This window comes from Hibiscus syriacus, unplaced genomic scaffold (assembly GCF_006381635.1).
Source record: "Hibiscus syriacus cultivar Baekdansim isolate YM2019G1 unplaced genomic scaffold, ASM638163v2 tig00110403_pilon, whole genome shotgun sequence".
Taxonomy (NCBI): Eukaryota; Viridiplantae; Streptophyta; class Magnoliopsida; order Malvales; family Malvaceae; genus Hibiscus; species Hibiscus syriacus.
The window spans coordinates 898,830-915,770 of NW_024062723.1; the positions used below are offsets into that span (position 1 = coordinate 898,830).

Below are 16,941 nucleotides of genomic sequence, written 5' to 3' on the forward strand. Positions count from 1 at the left end.
ATAATGAATTATCGGATGACTATTTTATAACTTTTAATAATTAAAATACTCAACAAAATAATACTCAATAATTAAAGAATTATTTTATAATTTTTAATAATCAAAAAATTATTAAATTAATATCCTATAATTGATATGCCATTTATGTTTTTTATCCGATTATACTTGGGTGTTTGATTTATGAAGATAAGATTATTGGTCCGAAAATACTGTATTATCGTGTTTGGTTTATTGCGTAGCATGCCAAAGCCCTTTTCTCTTCACTCTCTCCATCCAGGATCTCTCTCAACATGGCCCAACCCCTAAAACGCGCCGCCACCTCCAGCCTCACGCGCCATCTTGCTTCATCTTTCCTCCTTCCCAAACGCCTCCTCTCAACCACCTCCATTACCCACCCTCCTCCCATTCCTTCTCCCCTCCTCTACCGTCGCTCTCTTACCCCTCTTTCCCACGCCGTCCGATCTCTCCCTCTCGCCGCCGCGCGCTTCACCTCCATCCGATGCCGCGTCAACCGTTCCGGGAACTCGGCTTACTCCCCACTTAACTCGGGGTCAAACTTCAGTGACCGGCTTCCTACCGAAATGGCCCCGCTTTTTCCGGGGTGTGATTATGAGCATTGGCTTATTGTGGAGAAGGGGCTACTAAACAGTAAATGATTGATTGTTATATCAAAACCCTTGCTAAAGTCATCGGCAGGTATGTTTGGATACTGTGAAAGTGTGAGAAAATGGGCAAAAAACTTACGGTGTAAATTTGAAAAAGAACATAATAGCTTGGTTTTTTAAGTTAATTATTCTGGGTTTGTCATTGTTTTCTTAAAGATTGATTCTTTAGCATGATTGGTGATGCAATTTATTGAGGTTCTTTGCTATTGCTTGCATTATATTGACAGTTTGATTTTCGAGATTATTGTGTTTGAGTTGCATGTTATTTGCTTCATGTTAGTGAAGAGGAAGCTAAGAAGAAGATATACAATGTTTCCTGTGAGAGATACTTTGGATTCCGTTGCGAGATTGACGAAGAGACCTCGAATAAGTTAGAAGGTCTTGCCTTTAATTTTCTTTCAGTTGTTGGATTTGTTTCTTTATTTTCCTTTTATGCTTGAAGTTTATGGCCAGCAGTGTATAATTTTTGTTCTTTTTCTTGCCAATACTCAATAGGATTGCCCGATGTTCTATTTGTGCTTCCGGATTCTTATGTTGATCCTGAATACAAGGATTATGGAGGTAAGCTCTTTTTTTCTTTCGAATAAGCAGTTTTGCAAACTTAGTATTTGCTTGTAATGTTAATTGTTCTTGATAATGAGAATGTTCTATTTGTTTTAGTTGACCTAAGGAAGGTACCTATACAAGTACTTAGCTAGAGTGTTATACTCAATGGTTCATGGTTGGTTCTGGTTTAGACAGTAGTACATGGTAGTTCATCTTTACAAATCGAAAGAGCCGTATAGACAATACTTTGAATGCTAATGGATTTAAAAGGTCTCTAATGGTTTTGTGCTTTTTTTTCCAATTCGGATCAGTGTGGAAAAATAGTAATATATAGTTTCCACCATTAAAAGTGGACTAATTCTTGTTCTATTATTTTGCCCTGGTATAAGTATATGTTCCATCTTGGAAATCTAAAATGTCATGCAAGTAGTGTATAGTTTTGAATGCTAATGGACTTGCATCAACTGCTTCTTTCAGGCGATTTGACCAAACTGACATATATTTATCGAATATTTACTTTTTTAGCACCGTTTGATATATATTTCCCGAAGTGGCACCCTTTCGGCTGAGTTGGCGAAAGGCGCGTCCTCGGGGACGCTCTTTACTCGTGTTTCGCTGAGTTGGATGCCACGTGTGGAAGGCGCATCCCCGGGACGCGCCTTCCATTAAATGTCATAAATACCCCATCCGTTTTCCCTAACTACCCCTCCTCCTCCCCTATATAAACCCCCTCAACCCTCCCATTCTTCACACCAAAATCATATTCTCCTCTCTTATATAACTCAAATTCTATAACTATTTGAGTTTTAAATTTGTTATTAGTGGTAAGAAATTTATTTTTATGTTAGTATTTTTTAAATAGTTATTATATTTATATAATATTTATGTAATATTATTTTTTATTAAAATAATATTTATAATTATTATTTAATTAGAATTATTAATTTTTTTGTGTGCTAATTATATTGTTTTGTCTACAGTTATAATAGAAAACGAAATGCTGTTGCGATTGGATATTGATCATATCTCTAGACATTTTAGCAATATGATAATATTTTTTATAATTAATGTTAATATTTAAATTTATTTTTATTTTAAAGTTATTATGAATTTATATTAATTTTAATTTTTTATAATGTATATTATTTAGGATACTGATCGTATTTTAGACTTTTATTAAAAATCCACGTATACCGACACCGGAACGTATTTTGTCATATTTGGCTTCTACCGGGTTCGGGTATATTGCAACAAATATTGACGGTTGTAAACTCGTACCTGTCCTAATTTCTTCACTGATTGAGAGGTGGAGGCCCGAGACACACACTTTTCACCTTCCATGTGGAGAGGCACGATGTTTCTACAATGCCCACATCGTTTTTGTTTTGTTGACTTATCCCGAATATCCATATCACAATGTATTCTAGTAGATTTTGGACGACTTGAGTCCATCAATAGCAACGGATCTGGTACAATTGTAAGCCAAGTTTGAATCTCATTTGGGTCTCTTTCGTTTCCTATGGGCGGAAACTCAAATTCATATACCTTGAATACTTGTGAAAGTTGGTATACGGGATCAACATAATTTTTGTAGTCCAAATGCGAATGTGAGCAAGCTACGATGACATGAGAGCATGGATATTTGAGTGCTTGAAAGAAACCATAATCGCACCACCTCTCTTGTAGATTAACTCTGAAAGAGTTAGCTCCAATCCCTTGCAGCGGACGTGACATTTCGGTTAAATGAAACAATTCATGGGTGCGAGAAAAATTTGTAACTAACATCCCATTTGATGCAGCCACTTTTTTCTGTAAATCAACTACTAGTCTTGGGTGGTAAATATGGTCGTTTTACATCCAAGTAAGAGCTTGTCCATCGAGCTTTGCAAAGAGTTGACCCAAACGAAAATAAGTCGTTTTAACCAACGTCGTGACTGGTAAATGACGCGCCCCCTTTAAGGTTGAATTTATTGCTTCAGCTAAGTTTGTTGTCATATGGCCATAGCGATACCCCCCGTCATATGCATTTGTCCACATTTCTTTGTTGAAGTCCATAATGTACTCGCACCCCTTCTTATTTTTGCCAAACAGCTCTTGTAGCATCGACTCAAACCTTTGAGGTAAGAGTTCGTAACCTAAGCCATTAGGAATGTAATAGTTAATATGAAGTATAAATAAGTAATAAGAAATTGATAGAAAATTGGGAAAAAGTAACATACCCATCCGCACGACTAACTGACGTTCATCGTTCTTCTTGTATTTTCCGTAATAGTTTGCTGCAATATGACAGACACAATAACGATGTTGAACATGTGGAGGTCTATACATTGTACCCAAAGAGTACATTGCTGCTTTTATCCCGGCTCCTCGGTCTGAAATAATGCATACTCGTTCCCTGGTGACAACATGTAAACGAAATTTTTAAGGAAAAAAGACCAAGACTCAGTGTCTTCTCATTGAACGAGGGCAAACGCAACAGGAAGAATATTGCGGTTTTCATCTTGGACCACAGCCAATAATAAATTTGCTTGTATTTCCCATACAAGAAAGTACCATCAATTTGGACAACTGGTTTACAGTACTTGACTGCATTAATACACTGAGGGTAAGTCCAAAGATACGGTAAAATTGGCAGCGATCGCGAACCATTCGATCATTCACGTAATGATGTTGAGTTTCGAACTCAACAATTATCCCGGGATTAAGTCTTTGCACAACATGAAACCAACTGGGCAGCTCATTGTAAGAGGAATCCCATTCGCCATGAGTTTGCAAATGGCATTCTGTTTTGCCAACCACGCTTTTTTATAGAGACGGTGTACCCATATTGTGACTGTATAGCAGAAATCAACACTGCAACAGCTATATGAGAGCTTTGCTTTACAATGGGCATGATTGCTTGGCAAATAATGTTGGAGTCCAAGTTGGGATGATCCTGGTTTATACCTGTTGCACAACATGTATGAGGACAGTTGTATCTGGTTAGTTCCCATGAGTTGTTCTTCCTCTTTGATACACGGACCATCCATTGACATCCGTTGTCACGTTGGACGCAGTAGCAGACATATTTCTCCGTGTTAGATCGATCAACTCGGGACTTAACTGAGTTACGAATATTGTAACTCTTTATTGCCATCATTGCTTCCTCCTTCGATGCGAACTCCATTCCAATATGTAAATTACCGTCATTGACTAATGATTGAAGTCCATAGTTGCCAACATCAGGAAGATCTGGAAATTCAGGCTCATACATTGCTTCATAATCAGCCTCATACATGTGCAGGAAGTTCGGCTGGTGTTGTATTTATCGGAACGTCATCCTCGTCATCATCAGAATGTACGTTAAACTGTGGTGAGTCAGGTTTAACGAATAATCCCGTTTCAACACCATCTGTACCTGGCTCCCGAAGAGGTTCTTCTTGTGGAGATGAGGGTTCCTCCGATAATCCAATGTTGAGGTCAAATAAGCTCCCGCTTGCGTGTCCTCCCTTTGAACTTGAGGCCATTGTATCATGTAGGATGTTAATAGACTGCCGTCTCGTTGGCATTTCCATATGTAAGTTGAAAACATTGGCAGATGAATGTCTGCCCCTTGAAGTAGAAGAGATTGCCATATGGATTATTGGTGAAGCAACGTGGGTTGAGATTATAAGCAGTTGCAGATGAATGCCTTCCTATTGAACTTGATGGCATGGTATCTGGCGTTGGATCCGCCATTAATGATGTGAAATCATTACAGATCAGTTGTGTCGAGCTATCAACTTGATCAACTTGATATGCAATGCCAAAGTGAGAGGAATATGAGAGACCACGAGTTGCACGAACCTCAATAAAAGTGGCATACATTTCAATAAGAGATTGTGAACTCCCCATATGAGCATCAATCATCATAGAAACATCATCATCGTTTGAAAGCTGAAATGATGTATACGTGAGCGGAAAAAGTTCAGTAGGAAATATGTACTGAAGTGAAGATAGTCTTCTCTGGCATGCTACAAGAATCTTTAACGAAATTTTTGTGATTAACTCCTTAATTGTGATGTTTCTCTTCAAGGTTAAGGGGATATAATGATCTGACTAAAAAACAACCCCCTCTTCAGCTTCCTTAATTTCTCCATCATACAAAACAACATCAGAAAGACGACTCATTTTCAGAGAATTTGAGAATTTAGAGTTTGAGAATTTGAAAACTTGTGAACTGAAGTTTGTTTTGAAAGTTTATAATACGTTGCATATAATAGTGTCTATAATCGGAGTACTATTCACATGAAGGCGCGTTCCCGGGGGCGCGCCTTCCATTATTTTGTCAGAGAATATGCTATCATTGCCCTATTATGTCACTCATGTCCCTCGGGGACTATTCATATCAGTACCTATTATTTCTCAGGGGACTTGAAGGCGTGTTCCCGGGGGTGCGTCTTCCATTATTTTGTTAGAGAATATATTATCATTGCCCTATTATGTCACTCATGTCCCTCAGGGACACTATTCATATCATTACCTATTATTTCTCAAGGGACTTAAAGACGCGTTTCCGGGGGTGCGCCTTCCATTATTTTGTCAGAAAATATGTTATCATTGCCCTATTATGTCACTCATGTCCCTCGGGGACACTATTCATATCATTACCTATTATTTCTCAAGGGTCTTGAAGGCACGTTCCTGGGGGCGCGCCTTCCATTATTTTGTCAGAGAATATGTTATCATTGCCATATTATGTCACTCATGTCCCTCGGGGACACTATTCATATCAGTACTTATTATTTCTCAGGGGACTTGAAGGCGCGTTCCCGGGGGGGCGCCTTCCATTATTTTGTCAGAGAATATGTTATCATTGCCCTATTATGTCACTCATATCCCTCGGGGATACTATTCATATCAGTACCTATTATTTCTCAGGAGACTTGAAGGCGCGTTCCCGGGGGCGCGCCTTCCATTATTTTATCAGAGAATATGTTATCATCGCCTTATTATGTCACTCATGTCCCTCGGGGACACTAGATGGATTGTGAAATCATGTAAATTATAACCAAAATTTAACTTGTTTTGAAAGTTCAGCAAGTTAAGAATAAATTATACATATAGATTAATTTAAGTTCATAACTTAAATTAAAACGTTATGTGAAATTTGAATAAATTAGATAAAATGTTATGGATAAATTGAATAAATGTGAAGTGATAAGTTGATTGTGACATTTAAATTGTATGGAATGAGCATCGAAATATTTTTACGAATAAATGTGAAGTGATAAGTTGATTTTAATGTATATGTTTTAATATATATGTTAATGATAAAATCATATGTATGGATAAATTTAATTTCAATTTATGTATTGTGAACTATAATTGGAATATAATTTTAAATTTCGAATAATATTATTTTTATTTTTATTTTAAATTTCGAATAATATAATTTGTATTTTACAAATATTTATCAAACATTTAATGTTAAATGTGAATAAAAAATAACATTAAAATTATGTATGTAACAACCATGAAACATTTAAATAACATAACCAAATTACATAAAATTCTGAAATATAACTATTTAAATAACATTAAAGTACAACTGGATCACCGATGTCGTCTTCTCGAATGAGTTCTACATGGCAGTGGTTGTCTATTTCGTGAAGGATTTCTTCGTGGAACTTGTTCTTCAGTCTCCTCATCTTCACTATCATCATCAGCAGCATTTTCTTCATTTGGTGTAGATGACGCTGAAGGGGCTAAAGGGCCTGTATAAAATAACGACACTGGAGGAGTGCTAGTAACAATCCCACCGCTCCCCGGGAACTGTGAAAACTGTGGAAACATTGGCATCGATGTCTGTGATCCAGATGGAGATTGAGGTGTCTGCGGAGAAGCACCACCAGCCAAATAAGATGCATATGAACCATATGTTGGATCATTAAACATAGTCGTATATACACCTCCATATGGTATAAAACCCTGCGGGCTAGGAATGTAACCCTGCGGGCTCGGAATGTAACCTGGTGGGTTAGGAATGTAACCCTACGGTCTAGGAATGTAACCCTGCGGGATCGGAATGTAACCCTGCGGAGATGGCATATGAACTGGTGGGCTTGGCATATGAAGTGGAGGGCTGGGCATGTACCCCTACGGCATCGACGGATAAGGATGTTGTGGTGGGACTGATGCAGAACCGGTAGCGCCTTCTCTCCGTCCACGCGTCGGGGGACGAAGATATTGAGACGGTTGACGTCTTTCTCGGCGCCTAGGAATGTTAACCCCTCGTGCTTCCGTCGAAAGTAGAAATGGCTTCCCATTTTTATTAAACCAGTCCATATAGTTATCCGTAACCATATGACCAGTTTCAACGTAATATTGTCGAGGGGCCAACAGTGTATATCGATTTTCCCAAAGCACAATCCAATCTATGTGTCTCACCACCCAGTTAACCTCTTTCTTTCCTCGTCTATCTATGTTATGCACGTCGTCTAAATTCCTAGGTACTCCAGGAATATATTGCGTACAACCATACTGACGGAGCACGCGATCAACTGGATGCCACTCAATAATAGCATAACATATAAGAGGTATAACCGATATCCATACCTCTAATGACCCACTAAGGTGGGGTGGGATGCAAACCTTCACTTCATCGCTCGCATAAGGTATCCACTGAAACTGAAATATAAATATGCAATTCAAATAAATAAAATATTTTAATTATATCTAGCATTTGAAATTAAAATATTAATATTTAAACAGATTTAAAAACATACCTCAGACCCATCTTTCGTATCAATAAGTAAACAAATTTCCTCTAACCCAGTAGGTATACTTTTATGGTTCTTTCTTTTCATCGACCGCCTATAAAATATAACATAAACTAAATATCCCCTATTTAATTGAAAATATTTAAATCAAAATTTAGTTCGAAAATTACCTCAACAATAAGGGGAATACGTATGGTTCATTCACGATCGGGCATAAGAAAGGCATGCGGAACCACACCCATGATTGTAGAAGCAAGAGACATCCACCGATAGCAGTTTTCTTATAATTCGTCACCCGACACATTTCTCTAAAGAGAAATGCCAAAACTGTAGCGCTCCAACTATATCTTCCAGCTTCATCAAAATCGATTAGATGCCGCAACCACATACAATGCACCTGGTTGTGAGATTTGTCGGGCATCAATATTCCTCCAATTATTCGTAGAATATATGCCCGAGCACATGCCTTTGTTTGATCCTCTGAAGCATTTTCATTTAAACCTCAAATTAGCTTTCAACCAAGATAAAGCTATTCTACCCCTCCTCCTCCCCTATATAAACCCTCTCAACCCTCCCTCATTCTTCACACCAAAATCATATTCTTCTCTCTTATATAACTCAAATTCTCTAACTATTTGAAAGCTAATTTTGAGGTTTTAAATGAAAATGCTTCAGATGATCAAGCAAAGGCATGTGCTCGGAATATATTCTACAAATAATGGAGGAATATTGATGCCCGACAAATCTCGCAACCAGGTGCATTGTATGTGGTTGCGGCATCTGATCGATTTTGATGAAGCTGGAAGATATAGTTGGGGCGCTGCAGTTTTGGCATTTCTCTTTAGAGAAATGTGTCGGGCGACGAATTATAAGAAAACTGCTATCGATGGATGTCTCCTGCTTCTACAATCATGGGCGTGGTTCCGCATGCCTTTCTTATGCCCTATCGTGAATGAACCATACGTATTCCCCTTATTGTTGAGGTAATTTTCTAACTAAATTTTGATTTAAATATTTTCAATTAAATAGGGTGATATTTAGTTTATATTATATTTCATAGGTGGTCGATGAAAAGAAAGAACCATAAAAGTATACCTACTGGGTTAGAGGAAATTCGTTTACTTATTGATACGAAACTTAGGTCTGAAGTATGCTTTTAAATCTGTTTAAATATTTTAATTTAAAATGCTAAATATAATTAGAATATTTTATTTATTTGAATTGTATATTTATATTTCAGTTTCAGTGGATACCTTATGCGAGCGATGAAGTGAAGGTTTGCATCCCACCCCACCTTAGTGGGTCATTAGAGGTATGGATATCGGTTATACCTCTTATATGTTATGCTATTATTGAGTGGCATCCAGTTGATCGCGTGCTCCGTCAGTATGGTTGTACGCAATATATTCCTGGAGTACCTAGGAATTTAGACGACGTGCATAACATAGATAGACGAGGAAAGAAAGAGGTTAACTGGGTGGTGAGACACATAGATTGGATTGTGCTTTGGGAAAATCGATATACACTGTTGGCCCCTCGACAATATTACGTTGAAACTGGTCATATGGTTACGGATAACTATATGGACTGGTTTAATAAAAATGGGAAGCCATTTCTACTTTCGACGGAAGCACGAGGGGTTAACATTCCTAGGCGCCGAGAAAGACGTCAACCGTCTCAATATCTTCGTCCCCCGACGCGTGGACGGAGAGAAGGCGCTACCGGTTCTGCATCAGTCCCACCACAACATCCTTATCCGTCGATGCCGCAGGGGTACATGCCCAGCCCTCCACTTCATATGCCAAGCCCACCAGTTCATATGCCATCTCCGCAGGGTTACATTTCGAGCCCGCAGGGTTACATTCCTAGCCCGCCAGGTTACATGCCTAGCCCGCAGGATTTTATACCATATGGAGGTGCATATACGACTATGTTTAATGATCTAACATATGGTTCATATGCATCTTATTTGGCTGGTGGTGCTTCTCCGCAGACACCTCAATCTCCATCTGGATCACAGACATCGATGGTCAATGTTTCCACAGTTCCCGGGGAGCGGTGGGATTGTTACTTGCACTCCTCCAGGGTCGTTATTTTATACAGCCCCTTCAGCGTCATCTACACTAAATGAAGAAAATACTACTGATGATGATAGTGAAGATGAGAAGACTGAAGAACAAGTTCCACGAAGAAATCCTCCACGAAATAGACAACCACCGCCATGTGGAACTCATTCGAGAAGACGACATCGGTGATCCAGTTGTATTTTAATGTTATTTAAATAGTTATATTTCAGAATTTTATGTAATTTTGTTATGTTATTTAAATGTTTCATGGTTGTTACATACATATTTTTAATGTTATTTTTTATTCACATTTAACATTAAATGTTTTTAAAATACAAATTATATTATTCAAAATTTAAAATAAAAATAATATTATTTAAAATTATATTCAAATTATAGTTCACAATACTTAAATTGAAATTAAATTTATCCATACATATGATTTTATCATTAACATATATATTAAAACGTATACATTAAAATCAACTTATCACTTCACATTTATTCGTAAAACATCTCGATGCTCATTCCATACAATTTCAATGTCACAATCAACTTATCACTTCACATTTATTCAATTTATCCATAACATTTTATCTAATTTATTAAAACTTCACATAACGTTTTAATTTAAGTTATGAACTAAAATTAATCTATATGTATAATTTATTCTTAACTTGCTGAATTTTCAAAAGAAGTTAAATTTTGGTCAATGATAACATATTCTCTGACAAAATAATGGAAGGCGCGCCCCCAGGAACGCGCCTTCAAGTCCCCTGAGAAATAATAGGTACTGATAGAATAGTATCCCCGAGGGACATGAGTGACATAATAGGGCAATGATAACATATTCTCTGACAAAATAATGGAAGGCGCGCCCCCGGGAACGCGCCTTCAAGTCCCCTGAGAAATAATAGGTACTGATATGAATAGTGTCTCCGAGGGACATGAGTGACATAATAGGGCAATGATAACATATTCTCTGACAAAATAATGGAAGGCGCGCCCCTGGGAACGCGCCTTCAAGTCCCTTGAAAATGATAGGTAATGATATGAATAGTCCCCGAGGGACATGAGTGACATAATAGGGCAATGATAACATATTCTCTGACAAAATAATGGAAGGCACGCCGCCGGAACGCGCCTTTAAGTCCCCTGAGAAATAATAGATAATGATATGAATAGTGTCCCCGAGGGAATTGAGTGACATAATAGGGCAATGATAACATATTTTCTGACAAATTAATGGAAGGCGCGCCCCCGTGAACGCGCCTTCAAATCCCCTGAGAAATAATAGGTACTGATATGAATAGTATCCCCGAGGGACATGAGTGACATAATAGGGCAATGATAACATATTCTCTGACAAAATAATAGAAGGCGCGCCCCCTGGAACGCGCCTTCATATGAATAGTACTCCGATTATAGACACTATTATATGCAACGTATTATAAACTTTCAAAACAAACTTCAGTTCACAAGCTTTCAAATTCTCAAATTCTCTGAAAATGAGTCGTCTTTCTGCTGTTGTTTTGTATGATGGAGAAATTAAGGAAGCTGAAGAGGGGGTTGTTTTTTAGTCAGATCATTATATCCCCTTAACCTTGAAGAGAAACATCATAATTGAGGAGTTAATCACAAAAATTTCGTTAAAGATTCGTGTAGCAGGCCAGAGAAGACTATCTTTACTTCAGTACAGATTTCCTACTGAACTTTTTCCGCTCACGTATACATCATTTCAGCTTTCAAATGATGATGATGTTTCTATGATGGTTGATGCTCATATGGGGAGTTCACAATCTCTTATTGAATGTACTACTTTTATTGAGGTTCGTGCAACTCGTGGTCTCTCATATTCCTCTCACTTTGGCATTGCATATCAAGCTGATCAAGTTGATAGCTCGACACAATTGATTTGTAATGATTTCACATCATTAATGGCGGATCCAACGCCAGATACCATGACATCAAGTTCAATAGGAAGGCATTCATCTGCAACTGCTTATGATCTCAACCCACGTGGCTTCACCAATAATCCATATGGCAACATCTCTTCTACTTCAAGGGGCAGACATTCATCTGCCAATGTTTTCGACTTACATATGGAAATGCCAACGAGATAGCAGTCTATTCACATCCCACATGATACAATGGCCTCAAGTTCAAGGGAAGGACACGCAAGCGGGAACTTATTTGACCTCAATATTGGATTATCGGAGGAACCCTCATCTCCACCAGAAGAACCTCTTCGGGAGCCAGGTACAGATGGTGCTGAAACATGATTATTCATTGAACCTGACTCACCACAGTTTAACGTACATTCTGATGATGACGAGAATGACGTTCCGATAAATACAACACCAGCCGAACTTCCTGCACATATGTATGAGGCTGATTATGATGCAATGTATGAGCCTGAATTTCCAGATCTTCCTGATGTTGGCAACTATGGACTTCAATCATTAGTCAATGACGGTAATTTACATATTGGAATGGAGTTCGCATCGAAGGAGGAAGCAATGATGGCAATAAAGAGTTACAATATTCGTACCTCAGTTAAGTCCCGAGTTGATCGATCTAACACGTAGAAATATGTCTGCTACTGCGTCCAACGTGACAACGGATGTCAATGGATGGTCCATGTATCAAAGAGGAAGAGGAAGAGCAACTTATGGGAACTAACCAGATACAACGGTCCTCATACATGTTGTGCAACAGGTATAAACCAGGATCATCCCAACTTGGACTCCAACATTATTTGCCAAGCAATCATGCCCATTGTGAAGCAAAGCTCTCATATAGCTGTTGCAGTGTTGATTTCTGCTATACAGTCACAATATGGGTACACTGTCTCATATAAAAAAGCGTGGTTGGCAAAACAGAATGCCATTTGCAAACTTCATGGCGAATGGGATTCCTCTTACAACAAGCTGCCCAGTTGGTTTCATGTTGTGCAAAGACTTAATCCCGGGACAATTGTTGAGTTCGAAACTCAACATCATTACGTGAATGATCGAATGGTTCGCGGTCGCTGCCAATTTTACCGTGTCTTTTGGACTTACCCTCAGTGTATTAATGCAGTCAAGTATTGTAAACCAGTTGTCCAAATTGATGGTACTTTCTTGTATGGAAAATACAAGCAAGTTTTATTATTGGTTGTGGTCCAAGATGGAAACCGCAATATTCTTCCTGTTGCGTTTGCCCTCGTTCAAGGAGAAGACACTGAGTCTTGGGTTTTTTTCCTTAAAAATTTACGTTTACATGTTGTCACCAGGGAACGAGTATGCATTATTTCAGGCCGGGATAAAAACAATGGACCTTTGGGTACAATGGATAGACCTCCACATGTTCAACATCGTTATTGTGTCCGTCATATTGCTGCAAACTATTACGGAAAATACAAGAAGAACGATGAACGTCAGTTAGTCGTGCGGATGGGTATGTTACTTTTTCCCAATTTTTCTATCAATTTCTTATTACTTATTTATACTTCATATTAACTATTACATATTCCTAATGGCTTAGGTTACGAACTCTTACCTCAAAGGTTTGAGTCGATGCTACAAGAATTGTTTGGCAAAAATAAGAAGGGGTGCGAGTACATTATAGACATCAGCAAAGAAATGTGGACAAATGCATATGACGGGGGGTATCGCTATGGTCATATGACAACAAACTTGGCTGAAGCAATAAATTCAACCTTAAAGGGGGCGCGTCATTTACCAGTCACGGCGTTGGTTAAAACGATTTATTTTCGTTTGGGTCAACTCTTTGCAAAGCTCGGTGGACAAGCTCTTACTTGGATGCAAAACAGCCATATTTACCACCCAAGACTAGTAGTTGATTTATAGAAAAAAGTGGTTGCATCAAATGGGATGTTAGTTACAAATTTTTCTCGCACCCATGAATTGTTTCGTGTAACCGAAATGCCACGTCCGCTGCAAGGGATTGGAGCTAACTCTTTCAGAGTTAATCTGCAAGAAAGGTGGTGCGATTGTGGTTTCTTTCAAGCACTCAAATATCTATGCTCTCATGTCATTGCAGCTTGCTCACATTCGCATTTGGACTACAAAAATTATGTTGATCTCGTATACCAACTTTCACAAGTATTCAAGGTATATGAATTTGAGTTTCTGCCCATAGGAAATGAAAGAAACCCAAATGAGATTCAAACTTGGCTTACAATTGTACCAGATCCATTGCTATTGAGGGACTCAGTTCGTCCAAAATCTACTAGAATACATTGTGATATCGATATTCGGAAGAAGTCAACAGAACAAAACGATGTGGCATTATAGAAATATCGGGCATAATAGAAAAAAATGTTCAGCTGTTATCATCATATAACCGTTAACTCTTATGTAATTAATATTGTATTTAAATGAATGTTTTGTTTCTAATAATTTAATGTTATTGCATTTATAATTTGTTAATGTATGTACACCTAAATAATTTTTTTAACTTTTAAATACATAAATATTTCAATATTATTTAATATAATAATATTATTAGTTATAATTTTTTTAAAATATAATAATAATTCCACCTTCTAAGTAGAGAAAAATATTAAATTAAACAAATTAAAAGTTATTAAAAAATTTATGTATACGATGACCATTTCATGTTCTGATTAGAGGATTAAATTTATTAAATTAAATTTTCAATAAGACTAATTTCATAAAATATGTAAGTCTTGAAGATTAAATATATAATTATACTAATTTATTAACTTCCATGAATTGTTTCGTGTAACCGAAATGCCACGTCCGCTGCAAGGGATTGGAGTTAACTCTTTCAGAGTTAATCTGCAAGAAAGGTGGTGCGATTGTGGTTTCTTTCAAGCACTCAAATATCTTTGCTCTCATGTCATTGCAGCTTGCTCACATTCGCATTTGGACTACAAAAATTATGTTGATCTCGTATACCAACTTTCACAAGTATTCAAGGTATATGAATTTGAGTTTCTGCCCATAGGAAATGAAAGAAACCCAAATGAGATTCAAACTGGCTTACAATTGTACCAGATCCATGCTATTGAGGGACTCAGTTCGTCCAAAATCTACTAGAATACATTGTGATATCGATATTCGAAAGAAGTCAACAGAACAAAAACGATGTGGGCATTATAGAAATATCGGGCATAATAGAAAAAAAATGTTCAGCTCTGTTATCATCATATAACCGTTAACTCTTATGGAATTAATATTGTATTTAAATGAATGTTTTTGTTTCTAATAATTTAATGTTATTGCATTTATATAATTTGTTAATGTATGTACACCTAAATACTTTTTTTTAACTTTTAAATACATAAATATTTTCAATATATTTTATTTAATATAATAATTAATATTATTAGTTATAAATTTTTTTAAAATATAATAAATTCCACCTTCTAAGTAGAGAAAATTTAAATTAAACAATTAAAGTTATTAAAAAATTTATGTATACGATGCACATTTCATGTTCTGATTAGAGGATTAAATTTATTAAATTAAATTTCAATAAGACTAATTTCAAAAATATGTAAGTCTTGAAGATTAAATTATAATATACTAATTTATTAACTTATGCATCAATATTTTCGTTAAATATTGATAAGAGATGACTAGATTGATAACATTTAAATAATTAACTGATAAAATTAATATATCGATAATCAAAATCAAAAATAATAATAAACCATATGTGTAATATTATAATTTCACATTTTTCCTATAACTACAATAAAATCAAAACTGGTTTTCATATATTGTCTATCATATTAATGTAGATAATTCACTCCACCTTTAACACACATTAACAAAATACATTGATAATTCTTACATATAATCGAAACACTTTACATAATATATTACTATTATAATAATAATAATAATAATAAAATATTTAGTATTAAACAAAATATCAGCGTGGCAGTGAGTCATCAGAATCCAGTGAAGGCGCGTCCCGGGGATGCGCCTTCCACATGTGGCATCCAACTCAGCGAAAACACGGGTAAAGCGCGTCCCCGGGGACGTGCCTTTTGCCAGCTCAGCCGAAAGGTGCACTCGGAAATATATCAATCGGTGCTAAAAAGGTAAATATTCAGTTAAATAATATATGTTTGGTCAAATCGCCCTTCTTTCACGGCCCTCTGTTGTCGTCGTACATTGATGTCCAACGGTGGAGATGAAACATTAGTTTGCGGCTTGCACAAATAGCTTAGGGTGGTCTCCTTCTTTGATCGATAAGCAGGCATTTGTCTCAATTATCTTAGCTCTTAATTTTCTTATGCTTTGGTGTGTTTTTTACTAGACCCTTTTGCTCTAAAGTCGTCATGGCGTATCAGTGATGAAGTGAATATATGCAGTCGAATCTGGGGGGGGGGGAATGAAAGCTTAAGAGCTTTATATTTATAGAGTTACTTTTGTTACTCAATTGTTGTTTTTCTCGGACAAATGTTACATGGCATGATTACGAACATGAGGATCTAGGCTTCTGTATTTTATTTTTTCTCGTTCGATTTAACGTTTGTCATAAATTATTTTATTTAGATTGTATTTGATCTTCACACCTTGCTTTGCAGCTGAGCTTTTTGTTAACGGCGAGATGTTCAAAGGTCCCCGAAAGACAGAGGAGGTGGAACCACAGCCCCAGAGGGCCCAAGACAGACCAAGGTACAACGACAGGACCGCCATGCACGTCGAATGCGCTGAAACCTACTATTACAAAAGAATAGGTGTATAGAGTGGAAGCAATGAGGTTGATGTGTTGCTGGACGTATGAAAGACAGAGGAGGGTGGAACCACAGCCCCAGAGGGCCCAAGACAGACCAAGGTACAACGACAGGACCCGCCATGCACGTCGAATGCGCTGAAACCTACTATTACAAAAGAATAGGTGTATAGAGTTGGAAGCAATGAGGTTGATGTGTTGCTGGAC

General features: G+C 37.2%; 1 protein-coding gene across 1 annotated transcript; it reads left to right on the plus strand.

Annotated features, from left to right (window-relative positions):
• Nucleotides 1-255: 255 nt before the first annotated feature.
• On the plus strand, nt 256-16,876 carry LOC120123916 (multiple organellar RNA editing factor 2, chloroplastic-like). The gene is given in 6 exon segments (XM_039142703.1): nt 256-624; nt 627-696; nt 946-1,043; nt 1,161-1,226; nt 16,586-16,610; nt 16,747-16,876. Coding segments are annotated over 6 exon segments (723 nt in total). The 5' UTR covers nt 256-290.
• The last annotated feature ends 65 nt before the right edge of the window (nt 16,877-16,941 follow it).